Source organism: Muntiacus reevesi, chromosome 1 (assembly GCF_963930625.1).
Source record: "Muntiacus reevesi chromosome 1, mMunRee1.1, whole genome shotgun sequence".
Taxonomy (NCBI): Eukaryota; Metazoa; Chordata; class Mammalia; order Artiodactyla; family Cervidae; genus Muntiacus; species Muntiacus reevesi.
Genome location: NC_089249.1, coordinates 104514410 through 104536137, shown reverse-complemented (window position 1 = coordinate 104536137; position 21728 = coordinate 104514410). Strand labels below are relative to the sequence as shown.

At 36.6% G+C, this 21728-nt stretch overlaps 1 protein-coding gene across 2 annotated transcripts in view; it reads right to left on the bottom strand.

The window, feature by feature from the left end:
• SASS6 (SAS-6 centriolar assembly protein) overlaps positions 1–21685 on the bottom strand; it is a 37541-nt gene extending 15856 nt beyond the window's left edge. The window contains exons 1-7 of one of the 2 annotated variants that reach the window (XM_065908029.1): positions 21526–21685; positions 16512–16572; positions 14486–14565; positions 13966–14070; positions 9592–9763; positions 8866–8931; positions 7684–7803 (exon numbers count right to left, since the gene is read on the bottom strand). In XM_065908029.1, coding sequence (XP_065764101.1) covers positions 7684–7803; positions 8866–8931; positions 9592–9763; positions 13966–14070; positions 14486–14565; positions 16512–16572; positions 21526–21590 — 669 coding nt within the window. In that variant the 5' untranslated portion in view covers positions 21591–21685. Of the gene's footprint in view, positions 1–7683; positions 7804–8865; positions 8932–9591; positions 9764–13965; positions 14071–14485; positions 14566–16511; positions 16573–21347; positions 21453–21525 lie in introns of those variants that run through there. The other variant, XM_065908039.1, reaches the window with a different exon arrangement.
• Positions 21686–21728: the final 43 nt, after the last annotated feature.

The window sequence follows — 21728 nt, the reverse complement described above, 5'->3', positions numbered from 1 at the left end:
TCAGGTGATTCTGATCCACACTAAAGTCTTAAAATCACCGCCCTATAGAGTATCTATCAGCAGGAAGAGAGGAGAAGTTTGCTTGCTTTTAAAGTCTCAAAGCGCTGATTCACAAGCCTATTAGAAAAATGCAGTAAGAAATGCAAACAAATCCTTCAGTCATTTTTGTGTTATACACAAATATACTTAACGATGAGACTTTCAGAACATAACCTGTTTGAAAATAGAACCAAAAAATATTTAGTAAACAAAAGAAATTAATGAAATCAGATGGGAGTACAGTGACAGTGCACAACTAACAACTAATTAATGAAACAAAGAACTGGTTCTTTAAAAATACTAAAGAAAACAAACTATCAATTCTCATTAAAAAAAGACAATTAAGAACATAGGATAAATAGTATGGAGATTTTAAAAATTGTAAGGCTGTTTACATGGCTTTTTAATGAAATATAAACTAACATAACTCAAGGAAAAACAGAAAATCCAACAGGACCAATAGGGACTTCCCTGGTGATCCATCTTGGATAAGACTCCAAGCTCCCAAAGCAGCAGGCTCCCAAAGCAGCAAGCTCAAGTTCAATGCCTGACTGCAGAACTATGATCCCTCATGTCAAAACTACAGAGTCCACGTGCATGTCAAAACTACAGAGCCCACGTGCTGCAAGTAGAGACCTGCACATACAACAAAGACCCAGCAAAGCCCCCAAAAATACACACAAAGAAACAAAACAAAAAAGAAAAGAATAAAAAATCATGAAGGAAATGAGAAAGAATCTAAAGAAAAATGCCTTAAGAAGGCATCATATCCAAATGGTAAAAGGCTAATTCTATCAGGCCTTCAAGGAACAGATTCATTATTTGACTGTTTCAAAGCATAAAGAAAACTAGAAAATGTTTTCATACCTTTCATGACACTAGAATAATTCTAATACCACAGTGCAAAACCTATCACTGTAATTAGCAGACTAAGATAGGAAAAGAGTAATCTCAAACCAATCTCACCTATGAATATATACACAAATGTTCTAAATTAAATATTAGCAAAGTGATTCAACAGGATATTAAAAATCTCTGAATACATATTATTCAATGAATTCAAAGATGGTTCCACTCTTAGAAATCTATCACTATCACTAATATATCATAAAAGTTAAAAAATTGGTATTATTTGGTTAAATCTCCAAAAGTCACTTTATCTGACCTAGCTAGCATTCTTTGGATGCCAGACAGAAGGAAATTTTCTCAAACACAGGGTAAATATCACATATAATGGAAAGGTATTTTAGTTATTTACCAAAAAACATTAATTACCTAAGTTAATATACAGAAATCTCTTGCACTTCTATACAGTAACAATGAAAGATCAGAAAGAGAAATTAAAGAAACAATCCCACTATCTCATCAAGAAAAATAATTATTCTACACAAGAAGGAAAAAGATCTATACTCTGAAAACTGTAAGATGCTGATGAAAGAATCAAAGATGACACAAACAGATGAAAAGATATACCATGTTCTTGGATTGGAAGACTCAATACTGTCAAAAATGAGTAGCCAAGGCAATCTACAGTTTAAATACAATACCTATAAAATTACAAATAGCATCTTTCACAGAACGAGAACAAAATTTTTTTTTAGTTTGTATGGAAACACAAAAGACCCTGAGTAGCCAAAGCAATCCTGAAAAAGAAAAATGGAGCTGGAGGAATCAGGCTTCCTGACTTCAGACTATATAGCAAAGCTACAGTCATCAAAACCATATGGTACCTGCACAAAAACAGAAATATGTTATCGATGGAACAAGGTAGAAAGCCCCAAAATACACCCATGCACCTATGATCAATTAAACCACAACAAAGCAGGCAAGAATATACAAAGAGAGAAAAAAAAGAGTCTCTTCAATGTAGCTGGGAAAAACTAAATAGTTACATATAAAAGAATGAAACCAGAACATTCTCTAACACCATACACAAATATGAACTTAAAATGGATTAGACTTAAATGTAAGACCAGATACTATAAAGCTCTTAGAGGCAAACATAAGCAGAGCACTCACGGACATAAATTGAAGCAATATCTTTTTGGATCCACCTCCCAAATTAATGAAAGCAAAAACCAAAGTAAACAAATGGAACCTAATTAAATTTAAAGATTTTGCATAGCAAAGAAAACCACAAACAAAATGGAAAAAACAACCCAAGTGAGAGAAAATATTTGCAAATGAAGCAGACTGTTAAGGAATTTATCTCCAAATGACATGAACAGTTTATAAAGCTCAACATATTAAAAACAAAAAACAAAAAAAATAAAAAAATGACAGAAGATCTAAGTAGACATTTCTTCAAAGAAGACACACAGATGGCCAAAAAGCACATGAAAAGATGTTCAACATTGCTAATTATTAGAGAAATGCAAATCAAAACTATAATGAGGTATCACCCACACCAGTAAGAATGGCCATCATTAAAAAGTCTACAAACAATAAATGCTGAAGAGGGTATGGAGAAATGGGAAGACTGCTGCGGAGAATGTAAACTGGTATAACTGCTATGGAGAACAGTATGAGCTTCTTTAAAAAACTAAAAATACAGAACTACTGTATGACACAGCAATCCCACTTCTGGACATATATCCAGGGAAAACCATAATTTGAAAAGATACATGTACCCCAATATTCACTATAACACTATTTACAATAGCCAGGACGTGGAAGCAACCTAAATGTCCATCACAGAGAAATGGATAAAGATGTGGTACACATATACAACGGAATCTTAGTTAACCATTAAAAAGAATGAATGCCATCTGCAGCAACATGGATGGATCTAGAAATGATCATACTAAATGAAATAAGTCAAAGACAAATATCATATATCACTTATATGTAGAATCTAAAAAAATAATACAAATGAACTTACAAAACAGAAATAGAAGAGATTCTGAAAACAAACTTATAGTTACCAAAAAGGGAAGGTGGAGGAAAGATAAATTAGGAGTTTGGGATTAACAGATACATACTATATATACACATATAAACAGATAATAAACAAGGACCTACTGTAAAGCTCAGAGACCTGTACTTAATGTTCTGTAATAACCTATATGGGAAAAGACTCTGAAAAAGAATTGATACACATAAATGTCTAACTGAAATCCTTAGTGGCTCAGATGGTAAAGAATCTGCCTGCAACACAGGAGACCGGGGTTCAATCGCTGGGTTGGGAGGATTCCCTGGAGAAGGGAATGGCAACCCACTCCAGTATTCTTGCCTGGGAAATCCATGGACAGAGGAGCCTGGTGGGCTACAGTCCTCGGGGTCACAAAGAGATGGACATTACTAAGCAACTAACCCTTTAGTTTTATTCTTAACTGAAATCACCTTGCTATACACCTGAAACTAACATTAAATCAACTATACTCCAATATAAAATAAGAATTTTTTAAAAAGACTAGATCAAGATAAGAATTCCACCATTATCACTTTCTGTATAAGGGAAAAAGACAAACCTTCAGAAGAAACAAATTACCATTTTTTACAGTTTACCTATTTGAAAAACCTAAAGAGAATCAACTCCAAAACTACTAGGTTGGCCAAAAAGTTCCTTTGATTTTTAAGTAACAATAAAAGACATATTTTTCATTTTCACCAAGAATGTTATAGAACAATGTATTCACCGTTTTGTTGCACTACCTTCTGCCATTTTTCAGGCAACTTCATAATTCCATCTTCCCAAAACCTTTTATCTTTTTGAATAAAGAACTGATGAAGGTATCTTTTACAATCTCCCAGGGAATGGAAAATTTCTTCCATTAAGATAATTTTATAAAGACCAAAATATCACGTTGATGTTTGGTAGAAACTAATGCAATACTGTAAAGCAATTATCCTCCAATTAAAAATAAATAAAGACCAAAATAAATGGAAATCTGAAGTTACAATGTCTGGTAAATACAGCAAATGAGTCAGAACTTTCCAGCCCAACTGCAAGTTTCTGCCTGATCATCAAAAAGACACGCAGTCTTGTGGCACCTGATGGCAGGTTACGTGCTTTCCAGTGATTCTGGACAGTTTTGTCGAGTGCTGTTTTCAGTTGGTCTGAGGACAGTACCTGTTGAAATTAATCCAACAAGTGTGGTTTCCGGGAAGGAGCTCATAACAGATAATTCCCTTCCAATTCCATCATATTCACAACATCACCTTCTTTGGATGAAGATCAGCCTTCGGTGTGGTTGGTGGTGGTTCCTTTACATTGCCCCATGATCTCTTCCATTCCACATTATTGTGCAATAATGCACAATATGCAATAATGTGCAATAATGCACAATAATGTCCACTTTTCACTGTCTGTCACAACTGGCTTTAAAAAGAACTTTCTCATTATGCTTAAGTAGGGAATTGCATGTGGAAATATGGCCAAAAAGGGTTTTTTTCACTTAACCCAAACAAAGTGATTAACATAACCAAGCTGATGCAAATGGTCTTCAACACTTGATTTGAATATTTTGAATATGTCAGCTATCTCCCCGTGATATAATGCTGACTGATCTCAAATAATGTCTTGATATGATTGCTATAAATTTCAAGTGGAGCCTGAATAAGGGCATGGTAACCCACTCCAGTATTCTTACCTGGAGAATCCCCATGGACAGAGGAGCCTGGTGGGCTACAGTCCACAGGGTCATAAAGAATCGGACATGACTGAGCAACTAAGCACATAATATCCTTATTTTACACCAGAAATGAAAAGACAAGCCATAGACAAAAAATATTCACAATGCATATATCTGACAAAGGATTCATGTCCAGAATATACAAAGAACTCATACAAATCAATAAGGAAAACCATTAACTGCCCAATTAAAAATGGGCTAAAGGACTTCCCTGGTGGGCCAGTGGTTAAGAATCCACCTGCCAATGCAGAGGACATGGGTACGATCACTAGTACAGAACACTGCACATGCCACAAGGCAACTAAGCACAGGAACCACAACTACTGAGTCTCCACTCCAGAGCCCACAGCCTCCAACCACTGAAGCCCGCACACCCTAGAGCCCACGCTCCGCAACAGGAGATGCCACCAACCAGTGAGAAGACCAGCACTGCAACTGGTTGCCGCAACTAAAGAAAGCCGGCACAGAGCAATGATAACCTACCACAGCCAAAAATAAATAAATAAATAAAATTTTTAGATGGACTAAAGACACAAATGGGCACTTCACAAGAAAACATCCAAGAGGTCAATATACATACAAAAAAAAGCTCATTATTATGAGGTACCACTATACACCCATTGAATGGCAGTATGACCTCAATACCCACTTTGGAAAATTGTGACAGTTTCTAACTAAAGCTAAACATACGCCTACACTAGAACCTAGCCATTCTAGTCCTAAATATTGTATATACCCAAGTAAAATGAGTACATGTGTTCACAAAGACACTAAAAGAAAGTTCATAACAGTTAATTAATAATGGCAGAATGTCAGAAACAATTCAAATGTCTACCAAGAGGAAAAAAGATAATTTACGGCATATTCATAAAATAGAATCCTACACAACAACAAAAAGAAACAACACAAGAACATAACAATCTCAGAGACACTGTGTTACTGAGTAAAGCAAGCCACACACAAATTAGGATATACAGCATGTGTCCATTTATCTAAAGTTAAAGAACAGGCAAAACTAATCAATGATAACCAAAGTGATAAGCCTTCTGTGAGAGTAAAATGGATTGGGAAGACACACAAGGGCCCCAAGAGGGGTGATACCATTTTCTGAATCTTAATTTGGGTGAAAAGTACACATAAACTGTTATCAAGTTGTACCCTTAAAAGCAAACATTAAGTAAAGTGCATAAAAATAAAAATAAAATTTAATATTAAATAACAATTTAACAGAGAAATTAATGATATAAAAGGTATAAAATAAATCCACACTACAAAGCAGTAAAAAAAGTCATACAGAAAAAGCAAAAGATATAAAATATAATCCACAGAAGAAACAGAAGGGGCTAAAGTCATATTAAAAGATACTTATCTTCACTAAAGAAATCTAAGAAATATAAACTAAAACTAACACTACTACAATACCTATTATGCAGCAGATACGGAGAAGGCTGACAGCATCAGGAATATGTGTAAGTATGGTCATATGCTATCTCTGGGGTTCTATTTGGTACAACCTTTTTGGGTGGCAAATTTGCAATATCCATTAATATTTTATAGGGATATATTATAATCTCACTTCTAGGAATAAAAATGTTCACTGCAGTACTATTTGCAATAACCAAAATTTAAAGCATTTCAATCTCCACCAGTTAGGTAAGTACTTTAATAATTTCCTCCTATATCCAAATAATGAGTATTATTGAGCCATTTCCAAACTGATAAAAAATTGTATCTATGATATTGTTAAGGAGAAAAAGAATTACAATCACTGTATTCAGTAGACCACATTGTTGCTGTTCAGTGGCTAAGTCTACCTGACCCTGCAACCCCATGAACTGCAGCAAGCCAGGTTTTCCTGTCCTTCACTATCTCCTTGAGTTTGCTCAAACTCATCTCCATTGAGTCAGTGATGCCATCCAACCATCTCATCCTCTGTTGCTCACTTCTCCTCTGGCCCTTAATCTTTCCCAGGTTCAGGGTCTTTTTCAGTGAGCCAGCTCTTCACTGCAGGTGGCCAAAGTATTGAAGCTTCAGCTTCAGCACCAATCCTTCCAATGAATATTCAAGGTTGATTTCCTTTAGGATTGACTGGTTTGATCTCCCTGCTGTCCAAGGGACTCGCAAGAGTCTTCTCCAACACCACAGTTCAAAAGCGAAAATTCTTCGGTGCTTAGCCTCCTTTATGGTTAAACTCTCACATACGTGGGCTTCCCTGATAGCTCAGCTGGGCAATGCAGGAGACCCCGGTTCAATTCCTGGGTCGGGAAGATCCCCTGGAGAAGGGATAGGCTACCCCACCCCAGTATTCTTGGGCTCCCCTCTTGGCTCAGCTGGCAAAGAATATGTCTGCAACGTGGAAGACCTAGGTTTGATCCCTGGGTTGGGAAGATCCCCTGGAAAAGAGAATGGCTACCCACTCCAACATTCTGGCCTGGAGAATTTCATGGACTGTATTATATATAGCCCGATGGGGCTGCAAAGAGTTGGATATGACTGAGTGACTTTCATTTTCACTTTTCACTTTTGGCTATACTGACTTTTGTCTGCAAAGTGATGTCTCTGCTTTTTAATACACAGTCTAGGTTTGTCATAGCTTTTCTTCCAAGGAGCAAGCGTCTTCTAATTTCGTGTCTGCAGTCACCGTCTGCAGTTATTTTGGAACCCAAGAAAATTATATCTGACACCGTTTCCACTTTTTCCCTACCTTTTTGCCATGAACTGATGGGAACCTCGTTAGCGTAGAACAAAACCAAAACTCAGATATGTATGCACATATTTTCCAATTTACATATTTCTAAATTTATAAATGACTATTATAAATTATATATTATTTACATATATAGAGAAAAATTGGGGAGAACAAACATCAGAATGTTTAGAAGTTATCTCTGGATAGTTAAGATTTTTAAGGAGAAACAATTTTTACATACTTTTGTGCTGTTTGAAAATTATTAACAAAAAATGACTAACAACAATAGTAAAATATTTGTCCATTTTTTAATATTCATACCTGCAAAGCTTTTTCCTTCTCATTCGTCAGTTCCTGAGAATGCTTATTTGACAATGTTGCTGTGTGCGATGCCCATTCATTCCGTAACTTATCTAATTCTTGGATCTTTTCTGATAATGTCTATAGTAGAGTTCAGCACAAAATATTAAAATTCTTGAATATGTTATTAGATTAGAACATGATCATATTTGCAAAGGATATAAAAGAAAATGAAATTACATTTTTTCTTACATTCAAAGTCTTTTCTTACACAGATTTCTTTGTATTTAAAGAAATTAAGATTAGAATAAAAGCAATTTTAGAGTTAACATGGCCCACAGTATAACTATCACTAACCTTTTAGTTAAATCTGGCTCTTCACCACTCAATCCTCTCCTCTGGCATTAAGAAATAAAGCAACCCAGGGTAGAGCAAGTCAGTCATAAGTAGTACAGATGACCCTTAAACAACACACAGGTTTGAAATGTATAGATACATTTATACTCAGTTTTTTTTTTTTTCAATAAATATGTACTACAGTACTACACAATCCATGGTTGGCTGAACCTGAGGATGTGGAAACACAGGTACGGAGGACTGACTACAGACTTATACAAGGATTTTCAACTGTGCAAAGGGCTGGTGTCCCTAGACCCTGCGTTGTTCAAAGGTCAACTGTAGTTTACTTATACACCTAAAAACCGGTAACACAGGTCCCCAAGATGGGCCATATGGTGCAGGAAAATTTTCTACTTGAAGCCATGCAACTTATCAGATATTTTTATCCTCAATATCAAGGAGAAGTTATTATTGAAATGATGATTAATCTATCAGAAGAATTAATTCTAAACAGAAGAAAGGAAAGATTTAGAAGACAGGAACTGAAATGCCATTTAGACAAGAAGAATGAGGTGAAAAAAAGAGGAGCAGAACTAACATGTGACAAAATACTATACATTATTTAATGAAGACTTGGAGAGAATGTGTCATATATTGGGGTTAACAGAAATGTTTGGATAGAATAAGAAGAAAAAGCACAGATTAAGATAATCAACTGGTAGGCAAAGGGTGACAAAAAGGAGGATGAATTCAACAGTAGCATGCTTTGAAAATAAAAATACACAAAAGCCTAGAGTTGATTTAAGAAGTGATTCAGAGCCCATGTTTGGATGACTTACAAAGAAAAAATGAAACTTGAATTACCTTTTGTGTGAAATTCAGTTGCCTGGTAACATCATCCAGTGATTGTGTTAATGATAATTTTTCCTCCTATTTATAAAAATAATAAAATTATGCAGCTTACAATTTAATCATCTGTAACTGTGTTACACAAAGTACAATGAAGTATATAGCATCAGCACCAGCCTGGGCATTTGTTAGAAAGAGAGAATCTCAGGCTCCGCCTCAGACCTTCTGAGTTAGAATCTGTACTGGCAAGACCCCTGGATGTGCCTAACCTTAAATCCAAAGATGTACTGATTCGTAGTATTTGACTTTCTGAAAACTCTAAAGAGGCATCCCAATGCTGTTTCCTTGAGTATATATTTTATATAGTTATGGAGCACTCTGTAATCTTCAAAATACTTTCATATATTTTATCTCATTTAAGATAGCTCAGAGGGTAAATATTTCCACACATATCCACAAGCTAATAAAACCAAGACGCAACGAGCTTAAGTGACCTGCTTAAGGTCACAGAAAATTAGTAAAAGCCCTGGGACCTAAGTTTCTCAATTCCTGGTCTATTTTATCTTCTAGTACCATGCCTAAAACAATAAAATAAAGTCAGGGTGTGTTATAAAAATTTCCTGGATACCTTTAAAAAGACTTTATTCAGAAAATAAAATCTAGTAGCAACATAGTTTTTCAGTGGATTACCAGAGAGCTCTGGGACTTACTTTAAAAAAATAATTTAAATTTAAATCTTACCTTGCTACATTTCAAACAGTCTGCTAGAAATTTCTTTATTTCCACGTCATTTCCAGGTAAAAGTTTTAGTGAGAGGTGTGTCAGATGTTTAAAAGGATTTGTCTCTATCACATTTAAAAAAGCAGGTGAGTTATCCAAAATAGCTTCTGTAGAAACTAACTGCAGCAAAAACCTTTGAAGAGAAAGTGTCACATAACACATTTATGAGACAGTGACAACTCTCCCATTGAATCTTGAGCCCCACTGGATTATCAATGATTAAAAGGATCAGAAAAAGGAGCATCCTGGACTCAAAGAGGCCAACATGAAAGGACTCCCAACAGTAAAACTGGATTAGTGTAAATAGCAAAATGGATACTTATCTACTGATTGAAAACAGTAAATATATAAATGTCCATGAGTTCATAATGAGAAACAGATAAGGAGAGAAAGCAAAAGACTAAAAACAAAAACAAAAAAAACCCCACTGAAACCACAAAGCCAACTAGAGTAACAATCCTGATTCTGAAAACTGACAATTTAAAAATAAGAGCTGAAAAAAAATAAATAAATAAAAATAAGAACTGAGCATTTATCCCTTTCTGTATGAATTTTCAGAGTAATCAAATAGCTCTTACTGATGAAGGAAGTTATTTTTCATAGAAGAATTATATCTAATAAATATAGAAAGATGGAATTGGAAAAGCATAATTTTATACTTACTAATGAAATAATTCATTCAAACAAGACTCACCAATCGATGAACCTTATAGATAAAAGGTTGGAAAGCTTTACAAAGAAATGATCAGGTGTTAGCACTAAACAAATATGGATACACTTGGACCCAAAATCTTATTCTTCCCTCTGTCCGAGTTCACCAGAAAAACATACACTTGAACACTAACAACAAACTATCAAAAAGAGAAACTAAGGAAACAATCCCACTTACAACTGCACCAGAAAGAATAAAATTTCTAGGAATAAACCTACCTAAAGAAGGCGGCAGATCTGTAATCATTAAACTGCAACACAAGACACTGATGAAAGAAAGACAATAGAGATGGAAAGATATACCATGGATTAATTAGTATAAATAGTGAAATGGATTGAAAGAATTAATTTTGTTAAAATGACCACACTACCCAAGGCAACTGGCAGATTCAGTGCAATCCCCATCCATTCTCCAAGGGCATTGTTCACAAAACTAGACCAAAAAAATTTTGAATTTGTTATGGAGAAGGAAATGGCAATCCACTCCAGTGTTCTTGCCTGGAGAATCCCAAGGACGGAGGAGCCTGGTGGGCTGCAGTCTATGTGGTCACACAGAGTCGGACATGACTGAAGTGACTCAGCTGCAGTGGCAGCAGCATGGAAACACAGAAGACCTCGAACAGGCAAAACAATCTTGAGAAAGAAGAACAGACTACCTGGACGAATCATGCTTCCTATCTTCACACCTTACTAAAAGCCATGAAGTCAAAACAGTCTGGTTTGGCAGACTGGCACAAAAACAGGCACTGATCAATAGAACAGATCTATAAAACAGATCAATGGAACAGAACAGAGAGCCCAGAAATAAACTCACACACTTATAATTAACTAACCTACCACAGGGAAGGCAAGAATACACAACAGGGAAAGACCGTCTCTTCAGTAAGTTGTGCTGGAAAACTGGACAGCTACATGTAAAAGAATAATATAGAACATTCTCTAACATCATACACAAAAATAAAACTCGGATTTCCCCAGTGGTCCTTGTAGCTCAAACAGTAAAGAATTTGCCTGCAATGCAGGAGACCAGGGTTCAATCCCTGGGTTGGGAAGTTCCTCTGGAGAAGTGAATGCAATCCACTCCAGTATTCCTGCCTGGAGAATACCACAGACAGAGAAGCGTGGGGGGCTACAGCACGTGGGGTTGCAAAAAGTCGGACATGACTGAGTGACTAACACGCACACACCAATGGTTAAGAACCTGCCTGCCAATGGAGGGGACATGGGTTCAGTCTCTGCTCTGGGAGGATCGCACACGCTGTGGGCAACTAAGCCCCTGCACCACAACTACTGATTCTGCGCTCCAGAGCTCACACACTGCAACTACTGCAGACTGTGCCCTGGAGCCCACGCTCAGGGAGAGGAGCCACCTCGATGAGAAGCCCACACGGGGCAACTAGAGAAAGTGCAGCAACGGAGACCCAGCACAGCCAGACATAAATGAATAAATAGAGCTCTTAAAAAATAAACTCAAAATGGATTAAAGACCAAAAGGTAAGACCAGAAATCATAAAACTCCTAGAAGAAAACATAGGTGGAACATTCTCTAACATAAATTGTAGCATTTTTTGTTTTTTGTCTCCCAAAACAAAAGTAAATAAAAGCAAATTAAACAAATGGGACCTAATCAAACTTAAAAAGCTTTTGTACAGCAAAGGAAAACAGCAACAAAACAAAGAGACAATCTACTGAACAGGAGAAGATACTTGCAAATGATATGACCAATAAGGGGTAATATCCAAACTATATAAACAGCTTACACAACTCAATATGAAAAAAATAAACAAACTGACTAAAAAATGGGCAGAAGACCTGAAAAGACATTTTTCAGAGACATACAGATAGCCAACAGGTACATGAAGATACTCAACATGGCTAATCATCAGGGAAATGCAAATCAAAACCACAATGAGATATTAGCTTATATCTGTCAGAATGGCTATCATCAAAAAGAACACAAATAATGAATGTTGACAAGCATGTGGAGAAAAGGGAACTTTCCAACACCGTTGGACCGTTGGAAAAAAAAAAACTGAGGGAGGTTTCTCAAAAAACTAAAATAGAACTGTCATATGACCTAGCAACTCCATTCCTGGGCTCATATTTGAAATAAAAACACTAATTCAAAAAGATACATGAACCCCAATATTCATAGCAGTATTATGAAGCTTGACTTAAAACTCAACAATCAGAAAACTAAGATCATGGCATCTGGTCCCATCACTTCATGGCAAATTCATGAGGAAACAATGGAAACAATAACAGACTTTATTTTGGGGAGCTCCAAAATCACTGCAGATGGTGACTGCAGCCATGAAATTAAAAGACACTTGCTCCTTGGAAGAAAAGTTAGGACCAACCAACACAGCAAATTAAAAAGCAGAGGCAAAAAAAAAAAAAAAAAGCAGAGGCACTTTGCCAACAAAGGTCCATCCTGTCAAGGCTATGGTTTTTCCAGTAGTCATTTATGGATGTGAGAGTTGGACTATAAAGAAAGCTGAAGGACGAAGAATTGATGCTTTTGAACTGTGGTACTGAAGAAGACTCCTGAGAGTCCCTTGGACAGCAAGGAGATCTAACCAGTCCATCCTAAATGAAATCAGCCCTGAATATTCATTGGAAGGACTGATGCTGAAGCTGAAACTCCAATACTTTGGCCACCTGATGCAAAGAACTAACTTGTTGGAAAAGACCCTGATGCTGCGAAAGATTGAAACTGGAGGAGAGGGGGACAACAGAGGATGAGATGGTTGGATGGCATGACCAACTCAATGGACATGAGTTTCAGTAAACTCCAGGAGCTGGTAATGGACAGGGAGGCCTGGCGTGCTACAGTCCATGGGGTCGCAAAGAGTCAGACACAACTGAGCAACGCAACTGAACTGAACTGAACTGAACTGAACTGAAGATATGAAGGCAACCCAAGTGTCCATCAACAAATGAATGAATCAAGAAGATGTGGTATACACATATTCTTGATATGTGTGTGTGCGTGTATATATATATATATACACACACACACACACAGCAGAATACTACTCAGCTATAAAAAAAAAATTAAATTTTGCCATTTACAACAACATGGATAAACCTAGAGGGTATTATGCTAAAGTGAAATAAGTCAGGAAAGACAAATACTGCATATCGCTAATATAAGAAATCTAAAAAATACAACAAACTAGTAAATATAACAAAAAGAAACAGAGAGAGAGAGCTAGTGGTTACCAGCCGGCAGAGGGAAGGAGGAGGCAATTCAGGGATTGAGGATTAAGAGGTACAAACTGCTATGTATGAAGTAAATAAGCTACTAGGATATATTGTACAACACAGGGAATATGGCCAATATTTTACAATAACTACAAATAGAATATAACCTTGGGAAAAAACACATACTTGATGCTATTAAGTATTTCAGATAACTTTAATGGCTTTGTCAAGATATGAAAATTAGGGGGTAAATATTTCTGATTTTATAAATTTCAGACTTATGAAGCTCTTAGCACAGCTTGGAAAGGAGACACAGATACTCAAAATACATAGACTATTTCGCCATCAACCTGTCTTACAAAGAAAGAGTCTGTCTTGAGAGAAGTTTAATGCGAATAGTGCTTTCCTGAGACTTACCTTGGGATTTCTTTCGCGTGTTCTTGAGTACACTGCTGAAGGAGATCTATGAATTTTTGTGGGAAAGCTAAGAAGTCTACCAGAAGACCTTGCTGGAATTTTAAACTATACAGAAGACAGGAAAAGAAATTTTTTCTTTTAGAATTTTAATTACTGTATGTAATTATAAATAACATCCTGAAAGGTTATTTTTTTATTTACTGAACACCCATCATAGTCAAGAACTAAGGTAGAAAACTTTGATTTTTATAGAGCTTATTCAATGGGAGAGAAAAGGTCAATAAATCTAGATAAAGCTCCAAATTTCTGAGCTGTTTTAAACAGAATGCTAATAATCTATGAAATATGTATTTTCAAAAACAGCCTGAAAAATTACAGTATAAATAGTCCAGTGATCCCCAAATACTTAATTGTTCTTAATGAGTATGTGTTTCAAAGGAATAGCACTGATACATACATAAAACTTAAAAACTTACTTATTCCTAGATTAAATATGAGATAAAAAAATAAATTTAGTTACCTCTGAAAATCTTCCTCTGAAATAACAAGGTTATATAGAAAAAATGGATCCGCATCATCAGTCAGACGGATAACTAAATCCTAAAAGAAAGATTGCTATTTTTAATGTTTTCAGTTGATTCGGCTTTCAGAGTACTTTCTTCCTCCATGAAAGTGAAATCACAATAGCATCAGTGTATCTCTGTCATAGCTCAGACAGCTCTGCTTTCTGGTGCCGCTAGGTTTTTAATGTCTTTGGAGATTTTAGCATCTTAAACAGGGGTGGATACTCTGCTCCTTGAGAGCCACATGGGGTGCAAGGTGAGAAGGGATGGGGTCTATAAAAGTTAATTAAATGCTAGGAGCTGAAAGTTGAAGAATATCATTCTACCAGAGGCTTAGGAAAGCTCAGACCTACCTCTTACTCCACTAAGATAATGTGACAAAAATATTCTTTACCACTGATGTCACATTCAAGTGTATTTTCAGTTTCCCTCAAGTTAATTGTCCGGTATTTCCAAAATGGCAAATACATCAGCAGAAATGACAGTCATCTACCCTAGATAAGAAAGGAGCATTTGTTTCTCAGGCAGAGGACAGGGATATCAGGTGACAGGTTACCAGGATTTCTTCCTAAAAGCCTATTCTCTAGCACTCCAAGTGACCACTGATGTGGAACCCCCATCTGTTTTCAAGTTTTAAATGAAGTGAATATCTTTCACAAAGACCACTTTTCAGGAAGTTAAATTTACTGTATGGCAGATCATCACAGCATCTAAAGCCAACAGAAAAGTACTGTACTTCAGAAAACACTGGCAGAAGGAAAACAGGACAAGCAAGATGCCAGAGCACTAATAAAGCATAAGCATTCAGGTTAAGAATAAGTTTCTGCCTTGAAATAAAATCTACTTGTGGCTACTGAGGAATTGCTAAGGTCCTAGAAAAATGTAAGCCGCTTATGAGTAGAGCTAGAAATAAAGAGGTACGGCAAGCACAAGGAATAAATATAAGAATATATAATGTCTTCCCTGGAAAATCTGTGGTTCAGCTGATAAGGAATCCACCTGCAAAGCAGGAGACCTGGGTTTGATCCCTGGGTTGGCAAGATCCCCTGGAAAAGGGAAAGGCTACCCACGCCAGTATTCTGGCCTGGAGGATTCCATGGACTATATAATCCATGGGGTCAGTCCACGGGGTCTCAAAGAGTCAGTCGGACACAACCGAGCGACTTTCACTCTCACTTTTTCACCCTGGAAAATTAGCAATCTAGGTATTTGCTCTGTCTCAGAAGGCTTTGTTCTTAAAGCAGCTTTATTTAAATATTTTTTTAAACCCACCCCAAGATGCTATAAAAAAAAAACTAAAGCTGTTACTAATACTATTAGATCTTTGACTATGTTAAGAGAAAGCTATAACACGGAGAAAACAGATGTATTTCTTCACCCTCCTTTCTATATCACATCTCTGCTAATGATTCACACTCTTAAATCAGATATAAGACTGATGCTCTTAACAACTATTGTCAAAAGGCAAAAAGATTCAAGAACAAGAACAAAAAGATTCAAGATTCAAGAACATCTCCCCGCAGAGCTTCAATTCATTCTATACTCACATTTATATGAAATGCCAGTTCTGCAGGATAGCAATATACATTCAAGTAACTTTAAAAAGTGCAATGAAGGAATCCCCAAGCAGTTAGGACTCCAAGCTGCCACAGAAGGGATATGGGTTTGATCCCTGGTCTGGGAACTAAGGTCCCTCAAGCTATGTGCTGCAGTCAAAAAACTACAATGTGGAAAACCTAAGGAGACTGTTGTCCCAATCTCCAACTCTTGCGTGCTTTAGAAATATATGATGTACTATCTCTCAGTTGTTGTCGTAGATTTTACCACCCCAGATCTGCAAGTTATAAAATGGCCCAAAATTAAAAAGCAAGATGATATTAACAAAAGATCTCACATTCTTAAAGAATGAAAACAACTATAATGTACAAAATTACCATACTTCAGAAAAAGAAAAATATTTATTTCAAAATATATAATACCAACCTTTCTGTGAACAGGGTTAGAAACTGATTGTAGTTCAATGCTCAGTCTAATACTCATTCTCCTGTATGAAAAGATATGCCCAACTATCAGAAACATTCACATGCAATACATTATCACTACCATTGTATAGCTAACATTTTTCCTTTAAAGCCACAAGATCCTCCACAGGTTGCCCCTAACTTATGAATACATGTTTGGAAAACACGATGGATTTGATATTTAACTTCCTGTTTTTCCGAAAGTAATCAGGTTTTTAACCTTAGGCTAAATTTTTTCTCTCCTGTAAAGAGAGATTGTTGTAAGGATTAAATGAGATAAATGATGTGGAAAGCCTATTATCAGCTTGGTATACAACCTCATTGGACTGATTTTCAAATAGCATCTACTGAAAAGCAAACCAACAGGTTTACAATGATTTTTCACATAAAAATATGAACTGAAAATAAAAAATAAAAAACTGAAATGACCAAATTAATTTATTTGAGAGATATCATTTGAAAATTAGAATACTCTGAATGTCTGCAACCAAGGAAATAAGATAACACATTCACTTATGTATACACACACACACAAATTTTTCAGATCCACAAACTACAATGTTCAACAGACTCTCCATACAATATATTCACAGAAGTACCATCAACAAGTTAATTATCTATCTAATCCTAGAGTAACTCTAAATCCTAAAAGAAAAAAAAGAAAACACACAGCTTTTTGCATATTCTATACTGCATCTAAGAAAATCCAGTATCAAACAGAGGCATATAAATAAAGGTGTTCACAAACATTAATCAAACTGAGCAAAAATGTAAAAAAAAAACACCTCAAGAAATAAAGGGGGTAATGGTGAAAAAAAATCTCTGCACAAGTGGTTCTCAAACTATTCTGCTAGAATTAAATAATAATAGTCTTTTCCTGATGTGCAAGGAAAATAAATCAAATTTGTTCGATTTTAAGTTATTCTTTTAAAGATGTGTTTTAAACTTTTTTCACATTCGACCACAGAAGTACATACATAACAACTGAGTGTTGATGGAAAAACCTGGTAATAGTTGACTCAGGCTAGAGTCAATAGTTTAGTTTTTTATGCTCTTGACTTGCAGTTTACATTGGTTCAATGCATGTCATTTTAGTTAAATTTCTTATTGAACATAAGACTGGATGTTAAATTTTAGTTCACATGATGAGATTACCATAATCTGTATATTAATATCTAAAAAAGAATAAACAGTACCAGTAAACAACACAAAGATAGGAAGAATTATCTCTAAATAAGAGAATGTTTCATTTCTATTTTTCTAGTATCTAAAGCAATATATGTGAAACTATGAAATTCCTACTCCAATTCCATTTATGCATTCTTAGGCAGTGGTGGGCGGGGTGGGGGGTGCAGGGGAGGAACACGATGCCTTTCAATGTCCTAACTTATAAGAAAGGTGAACCCAGTTAGGTTTGTGAGGGCCTTTCAGCTCTGCAGTGTCATCATGTTTGCTTTTCATCTTCTGAGGTTTTTCCTAGCACATACTGCCACAGTGATATGACACTGTGGCTGATAACTTTACACTTGTTAAAATGTGCGGGTTTCTCGGGCAGCTCGGTGGTAAAGAATCCGCCTGCCAATGCAAGAGATGCAGGAAGATCCCCTGAAGTAGGAAACGGCAACCCACTCCAGTATCCTTGCCGACAGAATTCCATGGACAGAGGAGCCTGGCAGGCTACAGTCCATGGAGGTCACAAAGAGTAGGATATGACTGACCGAGCAAAGCCTATATGCATTAGATGATGGGAGGGAAAAGAGGAGAACCCCATAAATTAAAACTATTCTTCACATTCAGTTCAAAAACCTCCACAGCATTAACTTGTAGGAATGTGTGAGCTTTCAGAGGATCTGAAATCAGAAATCTTTCCTCCACTGTAATGGTTAACATCATAGGAACATTATAAAACAAGTTTAAAAAGCAATTTAAAAAATGCTGTTTCTCAAAATAAATGTCATAAATCTGCATAACACCCTCCCTGTCAGTTAGACTTGGCATTAGCAGAACTGGATTCTAGCCACCTCTGCCACCTAATAGTTCTGACCTTAAACTCCCAATTCAAACAAAAGCTGCTCTAAGCCAGGTACTATGCTGGGTGCCAGGGATACAAACAGAAATAAACATGGTTCATGATCTCACATTGAGATCATATTAAATGACTTTATCATAGATGTGCTTCTGATGGTATTCTAAGGCTTTAATACACACACTATTAAGTGTCTGCCAGGCACCCTGCTTATATCAACTTAAAAATTTAACAACAATCTTGTTAAGTAAATATTATCTCTGTCATTCAAAGAAAGAACCTGAGATGCACAGAGTAGCAAATTTGGGTAAGGTCACAATGCAGAGCCCAAATCAGAACTCAAATCTTTCATTTATACCATGCTATCTAACAAACAAATAAGAACAATTAATTTCAACTTAGGCAACTTTGAAAACGTCCCTATAAAGAAAGAATTTAAGACAGACATAGAAGTCGTGAAAGAAGCAGCATCTGAGGTAGAAGGAAGAGCTGGAGTAAAGGTAAAGTGTTAAGACAGTATCAGGTACACTCGGAGCACAGCACATTGCCCTGCATGACTGCTATATTGGGAAGAGGAGCTTAAGCAGAAAAAAAAAAGAAAAAACAGGTTGGTGTCAAACCATGGGCTCCAAAATTTTGTACCACTTTTCTCCAGACATAGTTCTCTGAGCACTACCAGTCTTCAACTGAAGTTCCTTTTTCTCTATGACTCTAGTTCCTTTGCATTACTTCATGCATTAGTCACTCTTCAATAATAGCTAATGGTTAGTGAATGCTTCTAAGTTCCAGGCACTGTTCTAAGTACTTTATATGTATTATTTTATGCTCATAATAATCCCACAAAGCAGGTACTTTATTTTTATCAATTATAAGGATGAGGCACAGAGAAGTAAGAAAAAGTGTACAAAACTAAGCACTAACTGGTAAAGTGGAATCTAAACAGTGTGGCTCCATAGCCTATGTTTTTTTAATGTACCAAACAGAGGGATTATAAATCCTTTTTTTAAAATTGAAGTACAGTTGATGTACAATGTTGTATTAATTTCTACTGTACAGCAAAGTGACTCAATCATACATACATTTTCTTTTGCACATTTTTTTTCCATTATGGTTTAATCACAGGATATTAAACATAGTCCCAGACCTTGTTGTTTATCAGAGCCTGAACTCCTAACCTGTGCTATATTACCTCTAAATGGAAGAACTTTTTGTCTCCGCTATTAAAGTGAGTTCCCTGAGGGCTAAAATGAAAATAGCTTTGTTAAAAAAAAAAAAAAAAAGAAAAGAAAAATAGCTTTGTTGCTGTTGCTGTCATTGGAGGAAGGTGGTAAGGAGGAGAAGAGCTTTATATTCTCAGCACCTAGGACAGTGCCTGGTACACAGCAGGCTTTCATAAATATTTGTTGAGCTGAACTGGCCTTGACTACTTAACTAGAGTCTGGACTATTTTTCCCATAAGAGGGTGGCAAACTTTATCTGTAAAGGGTCAGAGAGTAAATATTTTCGGCTTTGCCAGCCATAAAGTCTCTGTCACATTTATTCATTTCTCCCCCTATACCACAAAAGCAGCTACAGACAATTCTTAAACAAATGAGAATGGCTGAATTTAATAAAACTTTGTTTACAAAAAAAGGCAATGGGCTAAGGAGCTTCAATACTAGAATCAGAAATTATGCCCCCCACCTTTCTTTTTCCTTTCTATAATCATTCTAGAACATGGCTATCCAATAGAGATACAATGGAGCCACAAATATAAGGCACATATATAATTTTTAATTTTCTAGAAGTCACATTAAAAAAAACATATTTCTCATAGTAAGTCTTCAGTCTAGTGTGCATTTTACTCTTATGTACCTTAGTTCACTTTAGATCCATTTCAAATGTCAACTATAGTTGCTCCCATATAGTGGCTCCCATATTCGGCAGCACAAGAGAACCCCCAAGTAACCTATAGATCTCCACTTAACAGCTGCTGGTCTTGGTACCATCTCCTTGCCTGGCCTGCCAGTTGACTTTGAACCTAATTCTGAACTATACACCAGTTTCACATTACTGGTAGCTCAATATATCAATGTTTTCATTTTTAGTCACATTTCACACCTGATCCTCCTAAAAAACAACCATGTAAGTAGGCATGTTATATCAGTTTTATAAATGAGAAAAATCAGTTTAATAAATGAGACAGCTGCCACTCTGGTGAAACTGAGACAAAATTGAAGTCTCCTGACTTCTTGCCAAGATCTCTCTACTTAAGCCTCAACAGCACCACCTCATTTGTCAAAGTTGTAATTTTGCATTTATCTGTGAGACTATTTCCTACCCCCACTAGCATGTGAACTCCACGAACGCAAGGACTTTTTCCTGACCATTGCATCCCCAGTGCCCGGCAGGTGTTTTGCAAATATGCAATATTTGTTTAATGGATAAAAGAAACTACGGTTTTCCCCAATCGTCTTTAGTCTATTAAAAGTAATTTATCTTATTTCTAGTAACTAATGTGAAAAAGAAGCAATATACCATATAGTTGATTAAATCGAAGCTTAATTTACTTCCAATATAACTCAAAAAAGAGTGGAAAAATGGCTGGGAACCAAGGCCTTAGTTCAAGTGCCCGCCGTGCGTTGAACTCATAAGCCCTAGAGTAAATTAATTTTCTGAGCAGGAATTCTTATCTGTCAAAGAGCAAAGGGCTATAATGTCCACGATAACGTTTAGAGATAAGTTTTTCTTTAAATCAATGTGATGCAGGTCAGCGTCCCATTCCTCACATACTTCCCTTCTCGGCGACGGAGAACTTAGTGAGAGAGAGCCAGGTCCCAGGTAGGTCTCTCTCGGGGGACTCCGGCTGGACACCCTGCCGCAGCCCGCTGAGCACTGGCGGGGGCCGCCATCTTTCCCCTTGGCCCGACCCCAACCGCCACCCACGGGTGCGGGGTAACGCGAACCTCACCTCTCCTCGCAGTCTCTGCATTTCACCTGCAACGGGACGAGTTGCTGGAACAAAATCTGGCTCATGCTGAACCGCTGCCCTGGCCAGTGTGCGAAAAAATACAACACAACAGGCCCCCCGCGATATTAGCCTGAAAGACTTCCGGGTCCTGTAAAGTTTGAGTTTGCCGCTCTGCTTCCGCGGAGGAGGCGGGGAAAGAGAAA